This window comes from Terrapene carolina, unplaced genomic scaffold (genome assembly GCF_002925995.2).
Source record: "Terrapene carolina triunguis isolate 2854851 unplaced genomic scaffold, T_m_triunguis-2.0 Scaffold193, whole genome shotgun sequence".
Classification (NCBI taxonomy): Eukaryota; Metazoa; Chordata; order Testudines; family Emydidae; genus Terrapene; species Terrapene triunguis.
The window spans coordinates 2382696-2408121 of record NW_020664544.1 but is presented as its reverse complement, the minus strand read 5'-3'; the positions used below and the strand labels follow the sequence as shown (position 1 = coordinate 2408121).

At 38.8% G+C, this 25426-nt stretch overlaps 1 protein-coding gene across 2 annotated transcripts in view; it reads right to left on the bottom strand.

The window, feature by feature from the left end:
* Window positions 1–2859: 2859 nt before the first annotated feature.
* Window positions 2860–25426, bottom strand: part of SMARCE1 (SWI/SNF related, matrix associated, actin dependent regulator of chromatin, subfamily e, member 1) — a 23384-nt gene continuing 817 nt past the window's right edge. The window contains exons 2-11 of one of the 2 annotated variants that reach the window (XM_026654743.2): window positions 22811–22861; window positions 21671–21714; window positions 19340–19507; window positions 16977–17057; window positions 15615–15746; window positions 12265–12436; window positions 7967–8139; window positions 6605–6706; window positions 5710–5920; window positions 2860–4905 (exon numbers count right to left, since the gene is read on the bottom strand). In XM_026654743.2, coding sequence (XP_026510528.1) covers window positions 4694–4905; window positions 5710–5920; window positions 6605–6706; window positions 7967–8139; window positions 12265–12436; window positions 15615–15746; window positions 16977–17057; window positions 19340–19507; window positions 21671–21714; window positions 22811–22817 — 1302 coding nt within the window. In that variant the 5' untranslated portion in view covers window positions 22818–22861 and the 3' untranslated portion in view covers window positions 2860–4693. The remainder of the gene's footprint in view (window positions 4906–5709; window positions 5921–6604; window positions 6707–7966; window positions 8140–12264; window positions 12437–15614; window positions 15747–16976; window positions 17058–19339; window positions 19508–21670; window positions 21715–22810; window positions 22862–25426) is intronic. The other variant, XM_026654744.2, reaches the window with a different exon arrangement.

Here is a 25426-nt window from a genome sequence, read left to right as displayed (position 1 = left end):
ATACAGTTTTGCAACCCCGATGTGGCCCTCGGGCCAAAAAGTTTGCCCACCCCTGGTCTACATAGAATATCTGCAAAAAGAGCAGGAGAACTTGTGGCACCTTAGAGACTAACAAATTTATTTGAGCATAAGCTTTCGTGGGCTACAGCCCACTTCTTCGGATGCTGTAGCCCACGAAAGCTTATGCTCAAATAAATTTGTTAGTTTCTAAATTGCCACAAGTTCTCCTGCTCTTTTTGCGGATACAGACTAACACGGCTGCTACTCTGAAACCATAGAATATCTGATAGCTCAGTGGTTTGTGCACTCTGAGATGTAAGCAACCCCTGTTCCAATCCATTCTCCCCCCTGGCAGAGGTGGAACTGAACCTAGGGCTCAAACATCCTAGGTGAACGCTCTAACCACAGGGCTAAAAGTTACAAACTCCTTTGTGTGGACCGAGCCAGGCATCTAACCCATTTGGGCATCACTAAACAGAGATAGGCACCTGCCTCTGACAGAGGGGTGGGATTTAACACAATCCCCTCTCATCAGTAGCTCCCTACCTATCGCATTGAAAGGCACCTTTCTCCCCCAATTCATTGTATAGGGAACCTACGTGCCTAATTCGGGCTTTGTGGATTGCAATGGTGTTCCTGTGATTTGCTAGGTGCCATGATGATCAGCATTGCAATACTCAAGTCCCTTTGTGGATCAAGGCTTCTGTGATACAAATAAAGTATTTGTGTAACAATTTGAGAATTTGTATATTATATAGGAACTAAATGCTTTTGGAGGGGTTAGTTAAGACAAGTTTAGATTTCTTTGTGACAAGTTTTGCCTTTGGTCTGGAAGGCAATTTTAAAAAGTCTTTTGTAGTGACAACTATATAATTAATCTGATACTGCTTATTAAAGGTCTCTCTTCCACCCATGAGAGCAAGAAAATGTGTAGCTGAATTTAGCATGAGCACCTAGATTATCAAGCTTGTTTTGTGTCTGAATCAGATTTTTTTTTTTCCCCTCAGGGTGGCACATTTCTTTAGAAATGACAGGCCAAATTGTTAGAGGGACTTTTAAAACCATACATATATGCCTACCTTTCTGGAGCAGTTACAATCAAACGTGTAATTTCTAGAAAAATTCACTCCTCTCAAGAATCTTAGTAGCTGTGTTTCCAGGAACAAATTTGTAAAGCTAAAGGTGGGAAACTCCTGAAATGTAATTTAACCAATACAGATACAGCTGTTTAAGCATAAAGTTGGAACAACACTCATCTCACCTGAGGAGAGCCTGACTTTTACAGACAGTATTTAGAACAGCTTTTAGGTTTTGGTCTTTGTTTCACATGGCTTGTTTTAAAAAGTATACAAAGACCTTAAAAAAAAAAAAATAAAAAAAAATCGAGCAATCTTTTCCACAAGATTCAGGTGCAGCCAAAATTTCCATCAACGCTTCCTCACTCACATGTTTTGGAATTCCTCACCACCGCCACTATCAATAAGCACTTTTCTCCTCAGGACACATACCAAAATCACAACTATAGATAATCCTTTTAGAGAATTAAATGAGCCACTTGAGTAGTTTGCCATTTTATCTGTGCAAAGCTACTAAAGATCCATTCACTACCATCCTTCCTTACTTCCACCTGTATTTTGATCTTTGTATTTTATGCTATTTAATCTGCAGTACTAATTAAAAAGATAGGTATGTACATTTTAACAAGCATCTGAAGTTAAATTAGCTGTAGTAACTGGTTAATAATCATTCCTGGTGTGCTAGCAATATTCACTTGTCACTGGCATGATTATAAAACACGTGTATTCTTCTCTGCCTCAATAAGCCAATGTTTTGAAAATGTGTTATTATTCCAACAAGATTTGCCCAAAGGGTAAAACAAGACAAAGCATATGCATGCTGAGGCTCGGTGAAACTTGTGAGCGTGTGTGTGTGTGGGGGGGATGTTAGTATAATTTCCACAATAAGGACTTAAAGCAATACTCTAGATGCCAAGTCCCACTGCTGTTTCACACGAGAACTCACATGTTCTAAAAATTACTGAAGGCAGTCCAGCAAAAGCCTCTACTCAGCACCAACTGTCAAGAGGTTAAGAAATAGCATCTTACATATTCAGTTCCCCTCCTGGACAGCGTGTACATGAATCTAACAAGTATCTTCAGCAAGAGGAAATGATATGCCCATAGTGCATTTTGCATATATACACCACAAATGCACAATTTAAAAGAAAGTATTGCAATATATGAGCAAGTGACAATTTGCCTGTGGGAACCCAAAGGCCAAGTCCAGCCTTCCTTAATGTTTGTAAAATCCTCTGATGTCAAGGGGGCTGCACAGCAGTGATTCATGGCAGAATTTAGGGCAGGAGGTTAAAATACTCAGATTACACAGTTGGTTCTTCATCTCTTGCAAACCAATTATTGCTTTTAGTCCAATCTAAAATATGTTGTGGAAATTTCACTTTGTTCTAACAACATTTAAATTATTATTTCAAATCAGTCAAGGAGAGTTAAATGTTTATATGCAAAAAGATCACAAGTCAGCTGCTCCTTATGGCATTTCCATTTCAAATCTTTTGTGTTCAGTGGTTTAAATTGAAAGACACGATTAGAATTCTTTTCAGAGATATCTGGCATGTAAGCTCTTAGGACAAGAGCAAATACAAAAACCAAAACCCAAACCAACTCAAAAACAAGTATTCTTGCAGAATAACTTTTTGTATTTAATATACTACAGAAATGAGGCTTGAGTATAGTGGACTTGAAATTTTAGTTCATCTCTGATTTAAAAGGGAGAAGTGCTGGGTGGTAGTGGTGGTGGGGGGGGGGGGGGGGGGGGGGGAGAGGAGAGGAGGTCTTTGTATAGTCAATGTCTTCATAGACAGATAACAGACCGATGCAGATTTTTTTAAAAAACACGTTCCATTTTATTATGTTTAGAACATTTAAAAAAAGACCAAAAGGGTTTTATTTTGTTTTTAAAGAGAACACACTATCAGAAATACTACTATTCAGTAAAAACATACTAGAGTTTACATGAAGCAAATGCATCATGTGGTCTCTTTTAGCTGGAAAAAGTCATGAAATGTCTGGTGTCTGCCTTAATTTTATCAAAGGATAAGGAGCATTTTATTTGGAAGAGGTGGTTGTTTGGGGTGGGGGACAACAGAATTTTCATGTTTTGAAACTGCTAGAGATTTTGAAAGCTCATGTCAAGGGAGGTGTCTATTTGTTACTGTTTGTTCTGCGTTTACAACAGAGTCAGCATGGGAGGGCAAGAAATATGCTGTTTAAGTATTCCCTTGCTTTATATTTTGCCACACCTTTGAATAAAATCGTTTGTATTGAACAAAGGGATCAAAGAGCATAGATGAACAAGGACTGATGCGGATACGAATCCCACATTACATAAAACAGCCCTGAGGCATACCATAACCACAGTAATAGCATTGGAAGCAGATCGAGCTTCTGATCATTTGGAAATGTGCACATGACACTTCAGAGCATACAAGAACAACCTGCCTTTTCTCTCTTGTGAAACAGTTACTGTACAAAAGAGAGCAGAGACCACACAGAAGAATTAGGACCAAGTCCTGCAGCCCTTATTGAGGAAAGCTCTTCCTAGATTTAAAGGCAAGTTTTCAGTGAGCAAAGGCTGAAGGACTTGGCACTTATTGGAGATATTGCACTTGGCAAAAAAGGGAGGCAGCTATAAAAGCAAAGCAAAGTGGCAATACATGCCATGCTGCTGCGCTTTTATCCCTTCTCACACTTCATGCTCTTTTCCTGGCATATGGATAACAACATGACAACTACCTGAAAGACAAATCCATTATTTTACCCAGAGGAATTTAAGTTAGTTTGAGAGAGAGAGAGAGAAACAAAGCAAAAACAAAACAAACCGTGGAGGGGCTTATGCAATAAGAGGTCTGATCTCGCTATTACGGCCTGGAACCAGTGCAGTTTCTTGGTTGGCACCAATGCAAACTGCACTAGAGCATCTAAAAATTTTAATGCCAACCAGTGTTTATTGTATAGAAGTGAGTACAAATGCTGAAAACAAAAGTTTCCCCAACAGCCAATTCAATGCAACTTCATTAGCATCCAGGGTTGAGTTATCAACTCCCTGGGTACATATTTAGTACTCCCTTATGATAACCAAGATGGAGGATTTGGAGGAAAACACCTGAGGCTAAGGCAGAGAACTGGAATGGTTTGGTGACCCTCACAAAAGGTCAAACCCAATCTGTACTTTACCCAATCGTCAGCTGAATGGGAGGGGATGCCACACCAGTCATTGAAGGAATTCCTAGTTAGGACAGAGTAGTTACCTGATATTTCTTATGTAAAAATCATTAACTGGGGGGGGGGGGGTGGGGCGCAAAGGGGGAGGAGAGAGAGAAAACCCAGCCCATGAAGGATACTATCTTTATATATATCATAGAGCAATGGTTAAGGACACAAATACTGTCTTTTCCTTTGTAGGTTACTATTAAGACATTCCTCACCCCCTAAAGGCCCCTTTAGGTTGGCCATGCTGGTATTGATACATTATGATAATCAAGTAGTTAATGCCCAGTATCCTTTGGTGACAAATGATATGGACAAGGAAGATAAAAAAAAAAAAAAAAGAGCACACAGCACATTTTAAACTCAAAACAATACTTGTTAAGAAGAGACATGGAATAAACCAATATTTATTCTTTCTTCTCACTATCCTCGGGGGCAGGGTCTGCTGGAGGCTCCTCAACTGTTGCGCTATTGCTCTCTGAACCAGTGTTACTATCACTAGTTCCTTCCTCTGCAGTACTGTCAACCCCTTCCTGGCCACTCTCCTTATCTTCTGGTGTGGATGTTCCTTCTTCACCGTTCTGCTGGTTCTCTGTAGTTTCTTCTGGGTGAGCCTCCTCTGGAAGAAGACATTTCTCAGTGTCATTTACACCACTATAGTTGGCAATGCAAATACATTTTAGGAGCTAGAAAGCTCCGGGGGAGAAAGTATCAAAGATATCACTGACATTTATATTTGATATCAATTATTTACATTGTTTAGAAATGTTTAGTAGTTACTGCTCTGGAAAAATCTCATAAAACATGCATGAATATACAAGGTACCTTCCACACTACTTCTTAGAAGTACCCTGCAGCCTCTAACCCTAAGAAGAATGCTAGCCACAAATAAAAAAAGAAAATTGAGGAATAGAACTCCAACTTCCCTACCACACTCACCTACCCCAACTGTTATGACAACAAGCTGTGGTTCAAAATGATGCAGTAATGCTCACAATATCTAATTCTTCCACTAGTGCCACCACTTTTGGTTTGGAAAGGAAATCTGACAGTGGGGGAGGTAAGCAAAGGTTAAAGTAGACAGGCACAGCCAGGGAAGTGCAGCTTTCCCATGTCTGCTAAAAGCAGAGGGAGAGCTCCCTCTCCTCCTTCCCTGGTGCAGTGAAAACGTCCTGTTTTGTTTCCATCTACATTAATGACTAAAAGATAAGGTGAGATTTAGGGAAGGTTTGGAAATCAAACCTCTTCTGCTGGGTGCACCACGCATCCTGCACAATATACTGTTTTTGTTGCTATTCTTTTTTCCCTTTTCAAAATGGAGGTTATTTAAAGGTGAAAAAAACCCCTAAATTTTAGTTATGGCCCTTCCTGCTTGTTCTATTGATGTAAGAGAATTCTGAAGCCAGTCTTCACGTGCAGTTACCTGTCTCCATGGGAGTGCTCTCTTCTTCCTTCTTCTCCTCTGTCTTGTTAACGGCTTGCTCTGCCTCAGGTGCTGCATTAGTCTGACTGCGTTCAGCCTGCTCGGCTGCTTCTTTTTCCCTTTCCTCTTGCCTCTTGCGGGCCTGTTCCTCAGCCTGAGCAATTTCAGCTGCTATTTTTTCCATGTCCACCTCCACCTTCAAACTGCATAACTAGCAATCGGAAGAGAAAAGTCCTTTTATTAATCCAGTACTTTGCTCTCTAAGTTTAGCATTTTGGTGTCAGGCAAAGCAGATAGCTTGTGCATTAAGAATGCATTTTGGAACATAACACAGAGGAAAACCTCATTCTGAGTTTAGTAGTTCTGCATGGGACAATGTTTGCACCTTGGTTTGCTAAGTTTAAGAATGTAAAATGGAGAGCTCCAGCAGCTATAGAAGATCAGTTCTGTCACAGAGATCTGGGATAAGACTATGCAGCAAAAACGGAAAAACAACGTAGGCCTTGATTCTCACCTCTATTCAAGGAATACACAGTGCATTTGAGAAGCGTGCACACAAAGGTGGCTTTAAACCATCTCTGCCATCTCTTGACCTTGGGAGCACAGTGCTGATCTCCTTGGCTTCAGTTAGATCAGTCTGAAGGCTGCTTTTAATTATGCTGGCTGCCAATAACCCCGGTGGGCCATTGCAGAAGCCTAGAATCACCAAGGGACAAGGAAGCCCTCTGGCCAAGACTCGCTGCATTCTATAGCTCTGGGACACCACAAAAAGATATTCTAGAACATGAACCCTCTATATTTAAAAGAGCTAGACAGAAGCTGGGCAGAGGACTCTTTTTGAATAATGTGCAACAAGTAGTGTCCTAGAAGGAGAGAGAACATTTTAAAGCTGTACCCTCTTCAGTTCATTGTTAAAGGATTCTGTGCTTTCCAAGAACTTCCTCTTCTTTTCCTGGTGGCGCTCTTCTATTTGCAGGAGCTCAGCTTCCAGTTTTCGCTAAAAATGAAAGTAACTGAGTTATGAAACTTAATACTCAAATATACCAAATACTGGATAAAATGCTTTGATGCATACAAACAATGTAGATCAATTTTTTTATATCCATCTCACCCTTATGATGGAATCTGACTTTCCTGATTTGATGCTCAATAGCTCAAATGTGCAAATGAGGGAAGCCCCCCATCCCCAAGTCGTAGTAATAAGAAACCATAAAGAAATTGGATGAATTATATTGTGCCCTAAGGAGTTCTAGGCATAAGACATAAGATGACAGGTGCTTGACCTGAAGAGCTTGCAATCTATGTCTTTCTATACATTTACAGTGCCTAGCGCATTATATGCGCTAGTACAATACAAATGGAGATTAAAATGTGAGAAGGAAATCGGATGCAACACATTTTCCCCTTTCTTTTGCAATTTAAAAAGAAATCTTCACTCTTTCTTGTCTCTGCCTAATTTGCCCAAGTGTTACGTATATACATACACATACAATATATATCAATCAGCCTTTTCTTTTCAATTGGTATACACGCACAGGAATCTGTTGAAGTTAACTGAAATGTGTCTTAAATGTGAGACACTCACTTATGCTTTTAATTTTCAGTTACGAATGTTAAAAAGGGGGAGATTGACCACATTAAAAAGAGGGCCACTAACAAATACATAGCTATAGGTAACAAGCTACTGAAAGTCATAACTGCACCAATACCTTTAAATCAAAAGCTTTTCTTTACATGTTGAAGGGTTATATAACTGCAGAGGACTGTGATGTGATGTATAAGTAAGAGGTTAATCGACACCTCTTAATCACTGTATTGTATCCTTTAGTAGATACAATGTCACAATTTTGTATGATGCATGGGAATCACAGAAGTTTGGACTTATCCCTTGCTCCTCCCAAAAAAGCCAGGGAGAGGTTAGTTATCTGGGGCATGAAGAGTACTGACACTTCAACAAGTACATTCATGTAGATGATCCAAATTATTTTAAACTTGGAGTACAGCCCAGAACCATTATATTTAATAAGTTTTAGGTAATTAATATTTACCTGATGCGGAGTACTTGTGGCACCTTAGAGACTAACAAATGTATTTGGGCATAAGCTTTCGTGGGCTAAAACTCACGCATCCGATGAAGTGAGTTTTAGCCCACGAAAGCTTATGCCCAAATACATTTGTTAGTCTCTAAGGTGCCACAAGTACTCCTTGTTCTTTTTGCCGATACAGACTAACACGGCTACCACTCTGAAATATTTACCTGATGAACCATTAAGGACTGAACTTGACGTTTGAGAACTTGCATTCTAGCTGTAGTGACAACGGAGCGGACGTCGGGTACCACACTTTCACTCAGTATCTCACTGATCAGACGGTGGTTCCTCTGGAAGCGGGCGGTAGCTGTGTGCTTCATAGAAAATCCATCATCATAATCTGAAACAAAAATTTAACAAATTAGGCAAGTCAAGCGGCAAGTCTCATTAAAATGTATCCTTCAAATACATTGCAGTTTTCAATTCAACCAGGAACAAAACTGCTGCCATGACACCATGAATAAGTTTATGTACAAAGATACTAGAATTACAGAGCAGTAAAATAATCAAACAAACTCAATTTGGAGACACAGTATTTTATGGGCTGGGAGACAGCACAGGATGGGAGGTATGATTTTAGTCAGATCCCACACACGGCTACAAACTCATCTATTCTCTTTATACAGCAATTATCAGTGCCTATGCCAACGCACTACTTTTAATTTGTCAAGAACAAGAGAGATAAACACACTGATTATTCAAACTCTGATAATGAAACCTCACAATTTCTGGTGCTCACTACAATAAATTCCTCATTAAAACACAGACGAGAGTTCAACGAAAGTGAACTTTGTGCCTCAAACCTAAAGGGCCTAGTTTTTAGAAGCGCTGAGCATCTGCAGCACCAACTGAAGTAAACAGAAATGGCAGATGCTCAGCCACTCAGGTCCTAATGTAAAAAAGCCACACGAACAAAACCTACTCTAAGTTTGTTCACAGAAGCCAAGCAATTAATTAGCAAAAATCACTTGCTGGAAAAAAAATTGAGATAAACATGCATTAGAAGAAAGTTATAGGTTAACAAATGTCAAGTGCTAGTCTCCTACAAGCTTCTTGAAGGAGGAGAAGAAAATACCAGAGAAAGGTTTGGTCTCAAGCCTATGACGAACTGCCTTTTTTTGATACATTTGTAGAAGATGAACTACCCCAAAAGGTATATGACAGACCAAAGAAATTTTTTCCTTAATTAAAATGGAGCTTTAGCTCTGTGGCAAAATAGGAGTTTAGGCAGATGTTATTCTGAGGATTACATGTAACTATTTGTGAACAGGGCCGGCTCCAGGCACCAGCTTGTCAAGCAGGTGCTTGGGGTGGCCGCTCCGGAGAGGGGCAGCACATCCAGGTATTTGGCGGCAATTCGGCGGACGGTCCCTCACTCCGCCTCGGAGCGAAGGACCTCCCGCCGAATTGCCACCGCAGATCGGGATCAGGGCTTTTTTTTTTTTTTTTTTTGGGCTGCTTGGGGCGGCCAAAACCCTGGAGCTGGCCCTGTTTGTGAAACTGTTGCATTAACCAAATATTACTGAATGTACTAGATATTCACTTTAAAAAGCAGAACAACATTTTGAGACCACACCAGAAAAAAAAAAAATCTCCAAGATTATTAAGCTGGTTCTCTCTTATTTTAGGATTTCTCCACAGGAATGTTTAGTTCAGGCCAAACAAATGGGTCAATCTACCCTGCACTAGCCTGCCACAGTCTGTCTGTCTGTTTGGGAACAGCTGATGCGCATTATCAATTCATTAATGCACTATGATCTATTCCTGTTTCAAAATGGATTAGCTCAAAGCACATTAACAAACTGCTAATGTGTCTCAGCAGGATCCACAAGGACAGTTAAGACTGCAGGCTAGTTGAGCTACATCCCCACTCCAGCTTGCCACAAACTAAGTTTTCATGATGACATGCCCGTAGTGTTTTCAATAGTCCCATCACTGTAATATCAAAGAGGTTCCTAAGCTTTAAAGGATGCTAGTCCTCCTATGCTTTCATTTTCTATCGTCATTGTCATCACTGAAAAATCTTTCCCCATCTCCTTTAAATGTTTACGTTCTGTTTTTTATTTTACACAACTTTCCCAGTTATGGGATACATGTCGAGATTGTTGCTCCACTCTTCACAAAACTGGAGGGGAAAAAATTAAAAATAAATTCTGTTATGCCAGAAAGTATTATTGAGAAGGCCAATTTTGATTGAAACTCGTCAGACTGAATATTGCTTTTCTGGAAGAAAAAAAACAAACCAGTTTCACATTTGGGATGTATACAGTATTAGATTAATTTGAAAATAAAAATAAAGTGGAAAATAGTAGGAAACGTGGCAAAGAGTTATTTCCGCGATTTTCAGGCCAACAGGGACCTTTATAATCATCAGACCCAGAATTGCACCAAGTGATTCCTGAAAGAAGCCCATAACTTCTGGTTTTTACACCAGAACACATCTTTTAGAAACCCATCCAATCCTGATTTAGACTTCAACTGACTGAAATTTGTATGTGGTGGATTCTCTATTGTTGTACTACCCTTGCTGTTAAAATTTAAAAAGTGCTTAATTCCTACTCTGAATTTGTCTAGCTTCAGCTTCCAACCACTGGATCTTGTTATAGCTCAGGGGTCAGCAACTTTCAGAAGTGCTGTGCCAAGTCTTCATTTATTCACTCTCATTTAAGGTTTCGCGTGCCAGTCATACACTTTAACGTTTTTAGACGGTCTCTTTCTATAAGTCTATAATATACAACTAAACTATTGCTGTATGTAAAGTAAATAAGGTTTTTAAAATGTTTAAGAAGCTTCATTTAAAATTAAATTAAAATGCAGAGCCCCCCATGACCAGTGGCCAGGACCCGGGCAGCGTGAGTGCCACTGAAAATCAGCTTGCCTGCCGCCTTCGGCACACGTGCCATAGGTTGCCTACCCCTGTTATAGCTTCGTCTTCTAGACTAAAGAGTCTTCTACCATTAGAAAACTACAATCGTCAATATGTGATTTCAGCGTGAGATTGCAAGTCCCTTTCTATGCTGTCAAATGGTGGACCAAGTTCACACTTGACAAACAAGTATAACCCACTTCAGTGGGAGTTGCCCCTGGTTATATCTGAGTTGAATTTGACCGAGGTATAATCAGGTTGAACAGTAGGTTGTGAAATGCCAATTGCTAAAAAAACCCCAGGCACATTCATGTGTTTTACACAGCTTATACTGCACACGGCGGAAAGTGCTATTTACCATGGGAATTATCTCATGGCTGTGCTTGTTTGGGGGTGAGGGAGAAGAGGAGGTGTAATTGCCTGGCTGCATTTTTCATCCTCAGATTTCAACAGTCAGCCTTTTAGCATCATTTTAAAAACTGAAATTGACAATATCTTTGCATGACTTTTCTCAGTGGGTGTGATATGGATGCCAAAGTGGTATTTCCTTTCAATTAAAGGAAATGTTTTGACAGTTTCTTCATTAAGTTGCACTTTGTGTTGAGAAGTTATCTTTTGATTGACAGAAGCCTTTTTAAGTTCAGCTGCTTAGGTGTGTTCAATCACCATATGGAATAAGTCGAAAGACAACAATTAAGTAGAGTCTGCGAGAACTACCTGCTGCACCTATTATTAAAGTACAACATTTCATTCAAGTAGGACTGAGGGAGCCCTATGAAGTATAAAGTACTGCACGGACTACAAATAGGAGTATGGATTTTGTCACTGAGATCACAGAAAATGTGAATTTGAATAAAAAGTCAGTTAAATCTTAGAAATGGCTGTAAAAATACATATGATTAGGCCCCCAAATCAAGTGTTGCCACCTGGTTCATATGCTAGATTGCAAAGCCAATCAAATTTGACCCATCAGCTCCTCCATTTCCATTTACGGAGAGGCAAACGGGACAAAACCTGAGTGGCACTGCAACCCCATGCACAAGGTTACAATGATCAGACTGTGACAGTAGCTGCAGCATGAGCTTGCTCCCACTCTTGTGTATGTTGCTGTAGTGAAAGCTACATTTTTTAACCCCTGCATCTCTGCTGGGCAATTTAGAATGGAAATTTTTAGCAAAATTGTAGCCTAAACCACAAATAACCATCAACTTGTCAAGTCTGAAACAGGCATTTTGAAAATATTTTTAACAGGGTTGCAACCCACGACATTAGAGGTTTACAAGAACTTTTTAAGAGTAGCCTGGCTGCTAGTGGTCAATTCAGTCTTAAGGTTAAGAAGAACAGTTGTGTCACCTTAACTTGTAGTTTGAGGTAAGATGATTCTGAAAGTTAGTACTAAAGTTATACATTTAGTATTTTCTTTGTTATATGGTGTGCAAGTGTTTCCCATTATAGTCCAGGAGTAAGTCAGTGAAATATTAACAGTTTTCAATACCAAGGGAATAAACAAAACAGCTGCCTGAAACTTACTCTAGATTTTATGTCCTAAGGTAAAAATATACCTCACCAAAAGTGTATATAAATCTCCTTTCTGCTTACCATCTGGGTCTTCTGCTGGCTGGATGCTCATATAAGGTTCACCTTTCTCCATGCGTGATTGCCTTTGTCGGCTTTCTTCCTCTAACGCAGCCTCAGCCCGACTCTTTGCGTTGATGTAGGCAAGGTAAGCTGGCGAGTTATGGTAGGCCTTCATGGATTCATTGTACTCTATCTGAAAATTGATGGATACTGGTTTTATTGAAATAAAAACTATCGATTGTACCTTGGCAGCCCTGTTTTGCTTAATGACATCGGCCAAATATCCAAAAGGACAATTTGGTATAAACGATTTGCCTCCCTTTCTACCGCATTTCTCTTTTAGGTACATACACTCAGAGACTAAGGCCAGAAGGGACCATTGTAATCATCTAGTTGATCTCCTGCACATCACAGGCCACGGAACCTCCCCCTTGCACTCCTGCAATAGACTCAGAGCCTTTGACTGAGTTACTGAAAGTCCTCAGATCTTGATTCAAAGACTTCAAGTTAGAGAGAATCCATCATTTAATCTAATTTAAATCAGCAAGCAACCCATGCTACAGAGGAAGGCAAAAAAATCCCAGAGTCTCTGACAATCTGATCTAGAGGAAAATTCATTCCCAACCCCAAATATAGCGATCACTTAGACTCTAAGCATGTGGGCAAGACCCACCAGCCAGATTCCTGAGAAAGAATTCTCGGTAGGGGAAAGAATTACACAAACCTCTTTCATATTGCTCTTGATTTAGGGTGCACTACTAATCTGAGTGGTGGTGGGGCACCTACACACAAGAGTCAAGAAGAATTTAATTCTGGGAAGTCTAATGCTATCCTCACTGCTATGATTAAAGATTAAAGCTTGCAAGCAATTCTTTGTTTTGTCTATAACTACTGTAGAGACATCCCATGTTTCCAATTCTATCACTTCCAACTACTTTACACATCTAAAAATCCTGAGAGTTAACCTTGATCCTGATGTCCTCTCCTCCCTCCCCCCCAATATCTCTTATCTCAGAGCCTGCTTATCATTTCCTCCAGGACAGGCCAGAACCATTTTTTATTTTTGTCAATTCCATCATCATGTATTAAAAATCCCACTTTTCATTCTTTTATTGTGTTCTTCAGTCCCTCCCCACACGTGGCTAGGGGTGATCCAGACAGTCTATTTTCTCACTTCAGGTAGCAGAATTGTATCACTCCACCTGCCTGCATTGATCTACTGACCATTTCAACCACTTCTTTAAATCTCACTTTTAAACCTTGCTTTAAAAACTCAAAATAAACATTTTCACAGAAATGTAGGGCTGGAAGGGAAGTCATCAAGTCCAGCCCCCTGCACTGAGGCAGGATCAAGTAAATCTAGGCTACCCCTGACAGGTGTTTGTTCTTAAAAATCTCCAGTGATGGGGATTCCACAATTTTCCTTGCAAACCTATTCCAGAGCTTACAGTTAGGTTAGATAGAAAGTTTTTCTTGATAAGTCTCTCTTGCTGCAGATTAAGCCCATTACTACTTGTCCTACATTCAGTGGACGTGGGAGAACAATTGATCACAGTCCTCTAACTACCCTTAATATATTTGAAAACTTATAAGCCTCTCCCCTCCCCAGTCTGCTGTTTTCAAGACTAAACATGTCCAGCCCATTTAACCTCTCTCATAGGTCAGGTTTTCTAAACCTTTTATTGTTTTCGTTGCTCTCCTTTGGACTCTCTTCAATTTGTGCACATCTTTCCTAAAGAGCGGTGTCTAGAATTCGACACAGTACTCCAGCTGAGGCCTCACCAGTCCCAAGTAGTGTGAGACAATCGCCTCCCAGGTTTTACATATAACACTCCTCTTAATACACCCCAGAATGATATCCTTTTTTGCAATTGCATCACATTGTTGACTCATATGCAATTTGTGAACTACTATAATCCCCACATAATATTCTGCAGTACTACTGCCTAGCTATTTATTCCCATTTTGCAGTTGTGCATTTGATTTTTCTTTCCTAAGTGTAGTACTTTGCACTTATCTTGGTCGAATTCAGTTCTCCAATTTGTCAAAGTTGTTTTGAATTCCTTTCCTGTCCTCCAAAGTACTTGCAACCCTTCCCAGCTGGGTGTCATCTGCAAATACTTAAGCATACTTTCCACTCCACTCCATTATTCAAGTCATTAATGAAAAATATTTAATAGTTCCGGACCCAGGACTGACCCCTGGTATAGATACACCCTCCCAGTCTGACAGCAAACCATTGATAACTACTTTTTTTGAGTACAGTCTTTCACTTGTTTTGAGATGCTCTGTATTAAAGGTCAGTTATACTGTATGATACTGCTGTATGTACCCAAAGGTGTCTAACTTTTACTAAATTAGTCTTTTTTATTGAGTTAAAAAGTAGGAATCCTTGATTTTGCTTCAAATGGCAGAACCCTAATTTAAAATAATTTTTCTGTTCTTTAAAAATAGAAAGGTGGTATTTTGGATGAAAACAGTTCTAAGCATCTATTTGACCAGGTTACCTATGACCTCAGATGCCTGCAATTTTAATACAACACAAGAGATGTCAAACAAACAGCTTGTAATTGTCCTACATAGCTTTGGATATCTATTACTGTAGCAGCCTTGCAAAACTCTTTAAAACGATCAGCATGGACAGAAAATATATTATTGCCCTTTGCCATGATGATCAATAATGAAAAACTAGTGATATTTTACTTGCCCATCAAAAAACAACAACAAAAACATTCTGGCAGAGTAAAATTTTACAAGACTGTATCATGGAAACCAATTCTTACACACATATTCATAACTGACCAGCTGAAGCTACAGAGAATCAGTTTTGAAAGAGGATTTTGGTGTAGAAAAAAATCAAGCCCACTTAGTTAAAATTCCTATTCAATATAAACATTTCATTTTGAGTAGGGTCTAAAAAACTGAAGTCCCTGTTGACATACGATTATGATCAAGAGGCTTATCAGTATATACAGGGCTTAGTAAATGACATACACAAGCCACCATATAGGAAAGATGAAATTTGATTCTCAGAGTAGTTTCTAGAATAAAAACATCAGACACCACAGGATGGAAGACATATTGTGGGGAACAATCCTAGAAAGGACTAGATGACCTAAGAAATTATTTTCTATTTATATGTACTGTGAAATGTTACAAGGCCTTAATTCAGCAAGGCACTTAAGCATATGCTTAACTTAGAGCATGAGAATACTCTATTAACTTCAATGGGACTACTCATGTGCTTAAAGTTGGGCACATGCTTAACTATCTTGCTGCACTGGGGAACAAGCTTAACTCTTTATGACAGTGGTGCCAGGGGCATAAGATGAGAGAATCAGCATCAATAACAAAAGATTTCATCCCTTTACCTTTTCTGCTTCATATTCATTCAAGTACTCTTGTTTCTCCTCATCAGTTAGATCTCGCCACATCCCTCCAATGATCTTGCCAATTTCCCATAGCTTCAAGTCAGGGTTGGATGCCTTCACTTGATCCCAGACCTTAACAGAAACAGCTGGAGCTTTACTACTGATATGCAAACACTTCCAAATTAAATGTTTTATGGTATCATCTTAGTATTCTTTCAGAAAAGATCACTATAAAACCAAGCTATATTAAGAAAAAGTCTGGCTATCTCCAGTGATTACTTTTTGGGGCAGGAAGACAGTAGTACAGTCATCTACTGAAACTGGCAACAGCCTGATTTATTGACACCAGCTTCAGTTGTGAATCTTGCCCTGAAACCTGTGAATTCTATTCCAAAATGCACATCACTGTATCTCTGGGAAAAAATTAAACATATTACCATGCAAACATGTCAAGCAACATTTATGTTCAGACACATGACAATGTGCATTGAACTTTTAAGATCAGAACTTGGACCTTCGTGTATTCAACAAGTTTTCAGTCATATTGATCAATTTCAATTCCAACAAGTTCTGATTCCATCAAAACCCAGTTTCTAACTTTATATAAAGAAAGCAAGCTGTCAGTGTTATTACTTGCCATGTGTGATTAGGAATACCAGATATGAGGAGTGGGAAGGCTGTTGGCTTAATTCAGGCTGCTGGTAAAGACACTTTACCAGAAACAGGAAGGCATGTATATTTCCTTCTGGCTCACCCACTCCTTGAAACTGGATCACACGCCCTTCCCATGCAGAATCAGATTCCAGACTCTTCACAATATTCAATTTCCCATTGCCTCTCAAACAGTTCACAGAATAATGAAGTAGTGCTACAGGTTAGTAGGTGAACACATACATTCCTCTCACTGCTACTCTTCAAGTCTAGCTACAGCATCATACTATGCCACAATGAGCACTTTCTATACAGAGGAAGTGCTGACAATACGTGGATCCTTGACAGCAGGGACAACGGTAGTTAATCATTTCAAAGAAAAATCTTAATTTCCCCTCCCCTAACCCTGTAGATAAAAAAACAAAAACAAAAAAACGTCACACAGGAAAATAGAGGGTGCTGACCTTCTGTTTGGGGGATAATTTTGTTTTCCTAGAAGGTGGCTACCATATGGTTAAACCATTGTTGCTGTTATTCTGATGGGGAAAGCAACTGTGTTTTAAAATTCCCTTTATGAATAAGTAAACTCTGCAGGTTGTTAGAATTCAACAGAGTTTAGAAGTTGGAACTAAAATAACTAATCAATTGTTGGCATAAACTTAACCTTTAATGCTACTTATTCAACCTAGATCCAAAACACTGTGTACCCACCTTCCTGCTGTACCTCATGTAGGGCATCAGAGGCTTATCTGGTGGCTTTGGGGGTTTGGGAATTGTAATACCAGAGGAAGCCTATAAAAAACAAAAACAAAATGGATAAATCCATTTCTTAACATGAAAACTAGGCAATTTCAATACACAGTAGTCTGGGAATATAAATACTCTTGTATATTAAATACATGTACAGGTACTATAACTGGTCCTCATAATAATTTGCAAAATTCCCCCTCCCCCTGCCCCAAATGTATTTGTCCAAGTATTAGTTTGAAAAAGGTTACTCAGTAAAAGTCCCAAAGAGGACAGTTTTCTCAAAACCAAAGGAGAGTCTAAAAATTTGCTTCTGCTCACCGGTCCCAACCGTTTGTTTTCCTCAATTTTGATGAGAATCACTGTTATGGTACCTGCTCTGACAACTAAAGAAATTACTACTGGGAAAAGGATAAGGAGAAAGTATGAAAGAGCAGGAAATTATCTAGACATTCTTTCATTCAATCCGTCTTAGAAATACACTTCTTCCACGAAATCTTTCAATGGGAACTTGGGAGTCAATCCAAATATTAAAAAAAAATCCCTATGAGACTGATCCCTCAACCTGTGCATCATTTGTGTCCGAATTGTATTGTTCTTGTCCAAATTAGATTGTGAGCTCCTTGAGAGACCTTGTCTTCCTTTAGGTTTGTACAATGCCAAGCACGTTGCCTGCACTTAAAAAAAAAAGAAGACACTAAACAGTAATTGTTATTGATTGAAAGCTGTAGCATCCACTTATTCTTCTGTTCTCTTCCATCTACACACCATCTCAGTTAAAAATAGTGCATTTATAACAAGACAAGGTTTGTTCCTCCTGGAATAGTATACTGACATCATATAGTTTGTAACAGCTGTAGATGCTAAAGGCCCCAATCCTGCAAACACCCATGAGCAGTTCCATGGGATTATTTTCATGTCTAAAATTAATCAGACTCAAATAAGTATTAGCAGGATTGGGGACTGCGGTTCCACACTTGAAAATGGCCAAGAAGGTTAATGTTCAGTGTTTTTGCTTTCAGTATTTTTAATCTGGATATTTTTATGTTTCACTACATTTATGAAGTTCTATGAAACAATGCATACATACTTGCATAGAGTTATAATGTACATGAGGTGTATGCATTACCAAATGTATACATATATACACACACAGATGGATTTGAAAAACATTAACTGAAACTTTAATGCTTTTAAATTAACAGGAATTTAAAGATACCATACATATTGATATATGCATGGCAGAGAAAGCTGTATATGCTTATGACATACAGAAACAATGAAAATTCTGACAAATCTAACCTATTCATGTATTCAGTAACATAAATGTAAGTTCAGACACTACGTTCAATCAAACGCCAGCTCATACCTTCACTACAGGGCAAGGGGTCTTTTCTTTAGGCACCTTATTAAACAAGCTGAATTTAAGGAGTTTAAAAAGGTATACTGCATTAAACAGCAACATCTATGGATTAATTGACAAATTCTTATTTGTATTACACTCTGAAGAGGCTAGAAGTTGTGTAGATAAATTTTATACCTTCAGAAAGAAATTACATAAAAATTAAAATAATCATTTTTATATTAATAATTTAAAAGAATACTGTGTCTACAGTTTTTACATTTAATATTAGGTGAAAAGTGTGCATTTAAAAGTTTTATTTTCTTTCTTGCCTGTATGTGAATCGTGTTCTGCATCTTCACTCAAACTCAGAGGTACCCCATATCAGTACATTTCCTCCCACTTTATGCCAAGTATCCCTTAAAGGGTCTACAAAGCATCCACATTTCATCCAGCCATAGAGGACAGAAAGCAGGCTCCCTCATATTTTATTGACACCACTCATTTGGTTGGAGAAGTCACTGTTGAATCTGGAGATCTGATACTAACCATACAAAGTAAGACTGGAATGGAAAATAGAAACATGGGTTCCTTACATGGCACAATAGTGCGATGTAATCACCAGTTACAATTTCTAGTTTGGAACTTGTCTTTCCTCTCGTTTCATGCCTATAATCTCAATAAAATTTATAATTCCCTCCCTCCAAGAGGAAAATATAATCCACACCCATACTTAAGGTTCTTTCCTTAAACGTGCAGTGATCACTGAGGCTTCAAGGCATGGAATTCCAAAAAGAAAGACTTTCCACATCTCAGATGGGAATACTAGATCTCTCTCGATCTATTACACAGAAGCTTATTTTCCAGTACAAGGCTTCACAATGAAAGGGAGGAGGCAGGAGAGGGGAGAAGATGGGGGGAAAAATCAGAGTTAATTTTCTCTCTTTATAAAAGTGGCAGCACCCAAGATTCAGAAGAACCTAACTCTAAAGCCATTTCTGGTCAATTCCTGTTGTTTGCCGGATGATGTAATAGTTGATTCTCCTACCGTGACCCGGCTGTTGGTGCCCGGGTTCCCTCCCAGCCTGTAGTTGTTGTAGGCCAGATGGCTGTATGGATTGTATCCCACAAACCCTGGTGTGCTGGGCATTTGCTGATGGAAACAAATGAGACAAAAACACGAATGAGAAATGAGCTCAAACGAGGAAAACACAGAAATGAAAATGATCTGCAATATGGCATGCAAAAACAACTAGAATTTAAACAAGCAAATGAGGTGTAGCAGTTGGTTTCCTCTCAACATGTGAAGTATTCCAATAGAAACCTGTTCAGGAAACAGGATTTTTAGCTGAACGTGTTACTATAAATTCACAACTGTCATCTGATGTTTTATTATCAGGCGTGCAAACTTTTAACATAAGTGTGCCATACATCCTGCTTATGGCTATTAAAGTTTGCAAACTTTTCATAAGTGGCCAAACAATTCAGGAAGAATCTAGTATCCAACGAAACAAAAGAATTTAACATACAAAGCACTACAGTGCACATGATTATGTGGAAATCACCAATGCCATCATTCATTATATGCACCAATGGAAGTACAGGCTATTGATCAAAAAAGTAAAAAAACCATTGATACTGATAGTAGTAGGACAGTGCAATCTGTGGACCAACAGTGGCGTATGAAGCCATTCCTGCAAAATTAAATGTTTTAAGAATTATGCACCAGGGGGTGCCAGGGGATTTGATTAGATGGCTGGAAGAGGTGGTGATCCATAGAGGTATCTTTCCCTTATGAAGTAGTCTGCAGAATTAAAGAACTGGAGAACCGCTGCAATGGAATATACATGTTAGATACATTTTTTGTAGTTATCTCATCAAATCACACATTGCTAACTGCACATCTCAGATCACACTTTAAAAGACTTGCTTATTTGACTAAAGAAAGTAGCACATCTAAAAATGAACATGAATAAACAAACACTGCATTCATGGAGAGCCCCACTGAAATCAACGGTGTTCCACGCATACGCAGGGACCTGCATGCACAGATCTGATTGCAGGATCAGGGCCTGTCACATCTGAACATTAATATAAAACCAAGTAAGGTATTTGCAGAGCAAAAAAAAAATTTTAAATAAAACTTTGGACTCAAGCTGTCACCCAACTGGCACACTAATGCAAAAATAGTCTTAGCCCGCAAATTTATATGGGAAAGTTTACAAATTTTGTTGACATCAAATATATATTTCCTGCTCCCCAACCTCTTTAAATGTGGACTTTGGTTTAATAATAAAAAACATTACATATTTCCTATTTTGTAGTCACCGTCTACAGGACTGGGAAAAAAGTAGATCCTAGGAGCACTAATATAATTAAAAAGTCTATCGACATTTTCTTTTGCAAGCCATTTCACTTGTGCCTGTTTACTCTTCTATAAAATGCGGATAATACCCCCCCCCCCATCACAAAGCATTGTGATGTTTAAATTTGTAGAGTGTTCCTATCATCGGATGCAAGTTGTTATAGAAGTATAAACATGTTTTCAGATGCTTTCCTGGCCACATTATGTCAAGAAAGATTGGATATTATATAATAAAATTTTCCTGGTAAGTCCTCAACAGATTGGTTCCTTTGCAAACAGAAGCACTTACCTTATACTGTGTAGGAAACTTTATTCACACAATGCTCACATTACAAAATGCCACGGATTTCAATACATTTGAGTAGTAAGATTTTCATCATGAGGGTTCCATTATTCTGACCCAATATAAATGAAAGTTTGCATAATTCTACATAACTGTGTGAATGCCACTGAAAACAAACTATACATACAAATTTAAATTCACTGTAAAAAGTACAAAAAATTATGTTCAAAACTTGGACCGATATTAAGTTTTTAGAGGCAAGAAAGTTTAGAATTAAGTATGCTACTTAGCCCTTAGTTTACTGTTATATCGAATTGGAATATTTACAATGGATACATGGATATCAGGCCCAAAGCCTAGAAACATTCACCACTGTATTTAACTTTACTCATGTAGGTAGTCCCATTGGCTTCAATGTAAAGTTAAACACAAATTTAAGTGTTTGAAGGATCTGGCCCTAAGTATTGAGTGAGTCTTATCCCAGTTTCCCCACCACTTTTTAAAATTCGGAGGTCAATTTAATTTAAATGCTGAATTTCATTTCAACAGTGCAGTGCAAATAGTTTTATATTCATAATATTTTAATATTGATAGCTGTGACTACCAAATTATTGTCTTAAAAGCCAGACTACTAGATTTGTGTTAATGAGAAAATTCATTATACTTACGGTTGTGGGAGCAGGGGTGGGAGGTGGGGCATAGGATGGCCTTTCTGTTTAAAAGACAAAAACAAATACATAACTTCCTGACAACTCAGATATATTATACATACGGTATCCAAAAGTGTACTAGGCACACAAGAATGATTTGGTGAGAAACTTATGATCCCTGTCCCAAAGAGTTTACAATCTACATTGACAAAATAAAAAAAAGGATGAAAGAAGAAGGGATGCATTTAAAAAAAGGCAACACCAGTGTCAGATTACTAACCTTTTATTTAGATGTACTGGGGTGGAGAGAAATGTAGGAAGAGAATTAAAAAAACCTGTGCTAGCCACCATGGAAATTAAAGCACACTAGATTTTCTTCAGAGGCAAGAAAATGGATTTGAAATGTAGAGTTTGACATGTAACAGTATGCTTTAAGATGAAACAATTGTAGGCTAAATTTTACATTCAGTTGTGCAGCTCATCCCCTCCCCAAGTGGTTTCATTCATGGCTTTCAGTAGCATATAGCTGGCATTAAATAAAAGCATAGAGGGAGCACATCTTTTCCTGCTTCATTTAGAAGTTGCACAAGAGTAACTGAGTGCAGAATTTAGCCCAAATTGCTTACAATTTTACACAATTTATATTTACTAAAGAAGGAGCAAATCTTGTCCCTTGGTGTGAAAGGTCCTGCCCATTGGAGGGGAAAATTGTGGGGACAAATGGTAAGGGAGTATGAATCCCCAAGCCTAACTCTATTGGTGATCAACGCATGCCACTGAGGTAGGCATGATGGGATGGGTCTTCTGCCACTATGGAGGACGTACCCAGACGGCAGAGACTATTCCAGCCTTAAGACTGGAGAAATGGCTACAGAGCAATTCTGCAGCTTGTCAGGTAGGATGCTTGTGTGTTTCTTTCATTGTTTGGACACAAATAAATCCTCAGTGCACAGCCCTGGCTCTGAGCTGTGGCAATATCTAGTACCAACTGATTGGTAGTTCACTTATAATTACTGTATATGGTAACATTCCTCTTAAAAAGAGCCTGGTCCAGTAGCCCTTTCTCATGTGACAGCAATGGGATTATTCATATAAGTAAAGGCTGCTGAAACAGATCCTTACTTGTTAAATTAAAACAAAAACAAAACAAAAACTTACTTGACATTTTGGTAGATAAATTTTCAGCCCGCTAACATTATATCTCAAACTCTGAAAGACAAAGAAGACAACACAACGTCAGACTGTTAAACAGAACAATTTTTGTTTTCATGGACCATTAAAACTAAGAGCATTATAACTAGAGCATCTGCTTTTCAGGGTTTATTAATTTCATTTGGGGGGTGTGGTTATTTTTAGCAATTTTGGGGTTTTATGTATATGTCCAATCAGTTTGGGGGGGTGAGGGGGAGTTCTTTGTATATACTGTAATGAGTAATCTGTGTAATGTTTCCTAATGTGCTTTAATGTAGTACAAACAATACCATGTTAAGTTTCAGAGTAGCAGCCCTGTTAGTCTGTATCCGCAAAAAGAATAGGAGTACTTGTGGCACCTTAGAGACTAACAAATTTATTTGAGCATAAGCTTTCGTGGGCTAAAACCCACTTCATCAGATGCATACATCCTCCTACTGTATTTTCCACTGCATGCATCTGATGAAGTGGGTTTTAGCCCACGAAAGCTTATGCTCAAATAAATTTGTTAGTCTCTAAGGTGCCACAAGTACTCCTGTTCTTTTTGTGAATACCACGTTAAAGCACACAAGGGAACCTTTAGCACACACCAGCAAGGTCTACATGGACCAGCTAATGTCAGTATGCTTTAGAAATCTCAGCCCTATAATCTGTACTACTGCTCCGTGTAGACAAGTTCTTAGATACAAGTAAGCATTTCCAATGTTTTTCCACAGTTTATTGGATAAACACAGATTTCATTTTTTTTTGGTATCAGGAGTGTTTTATTAATGTTTAAGAATATAAGAACGGCCATACTGGATCAGACCAATGGTCCATCTAGCCAGGTATCCTGTCTTCAACAGTAGTCAGCACCAGAGCTTCAGGGGGAGCATATAGAACATGGCATTTGGAGTGATCCACCCTGTCTTCCTTTCCTGGCTTCTGGAAATCAGAGCTTTAGAGCTGCCCCGAAGCATGGCATTACATCTCTGACAATCTTGGATAATAGTTATGGATGAGATTATTCTCCATGAATTTACCTAGTCATTTTTTTCTAAGCCAGTTATATGTTGGCCATCACAACATCCCCTGGGAATGATTTCCACAGGTCAATTGTGCACTGTGTGAAAAAGTATTTCCTCCTGTTTGTATTAAAGCTGTTGTTTACTGGTTAAAACCTAATTTAAGGAGTCCTAATTATAACCATGTATTGCAAGTAAAGTCACACATTTGTCAGCTTTGAAGCGAAAGAAAATAAACAACTTTCCAGAAACTAGGTCTACATTTTCTTGTAGTGACTGACAAACTTTCTGTGAACTAGCTTGGCCCTTAAGGATGAACTACTAGGATGAAATCCGAAGAAGTGGGTTGTAGCCCACGAAAGCTTATGCTCTAATAAATTTGTTAGTCTCTAAGGTGCCACAAGTACTCCTGTTCTTTTAGCTCTGAAACTGAAATCCAAGGTTCGTCTGATCTTCCTTGTAAAGATTTTTACTTATGCATCACTTTTAATAAAAATCACAGTACTATATATTGGATTTCAATCACTTGTCTTATACGACTGGCTTCAAAGACTGGATATGAATGCAGGAGTGTGCACATATGGTATCCTAAATAACATTATAAAATATAAACAAGTTCATAGTAATACATTGTCACATGGCTAAACTGCACATCAGAGTAACAGAAAAAGCAAATGTACCTATTAGAGCTAGTAATGCCATAGTCAATGAGAGCTGGGCATGCGCAACCGGTTGCAGGAGTGAACCCATGTATGTAAAATGCTCTGTAAAATAACAGCAATATCCTGCTAGCCTCTCTCATGAATTAAATCTATTGAAGACTTAAGAGAGCAAGATTTTGGCCCAGTCCTGTAAACACTCAGCATCTGACATTAATAATGTTTATGGCATCAAATACTAAAACTACTATACACATGCTTCAATTTTGAACGCGTGATTATTCCCACACATAATGGACTACTTATGCACATAAAGTTCCATGCATGCTTGAGTATTTTTATGCCCAAGGCCTACAGATGGACTGCACCGTTGACAACACTAGACAACCCTTACTAAAGAAGTCGCCATTCCCAAACAAACTCCAATGAAAAGAATGCTTACACCGATCAATTTTAAATGGAGACCCTGCTCCAGAGCAACTGAAAGATCTCATTACTCATCCAATTTTGGGAAGACTGGGAGGGAATGTGCTAAGTATACAAATATAATATGTAATATGCAAATTCCACCCCCCCCCCTTTTTTTTTAAGAGGCGGCAGATGCTAAGCACTCGAGTGATAAAAACACAAGCATGTCACTTCTAAACACAGGGTTTCAAACCTTGATAGTTTTACTCCAATCAGTAACATGGTACCTTAGAAAATAAGACCCACTTCAAAAAACGCCTAACTACAGCAGGAGAACTTGCTTAGGGGAAGATAGTACTTGCCTCCTCCTCTACCACTTTTGGGATGCATGTTGGGGATGGGGCAAGAAATGTTTTTGACTGCCTTTCCCCCCGCCCCCATGGAGGGGTGTGTGTGTGTGTGTGTGGGGGGGGAGCTCCCCCCGCCCCCATGGAGGGGTGTGTGTGTGTGTG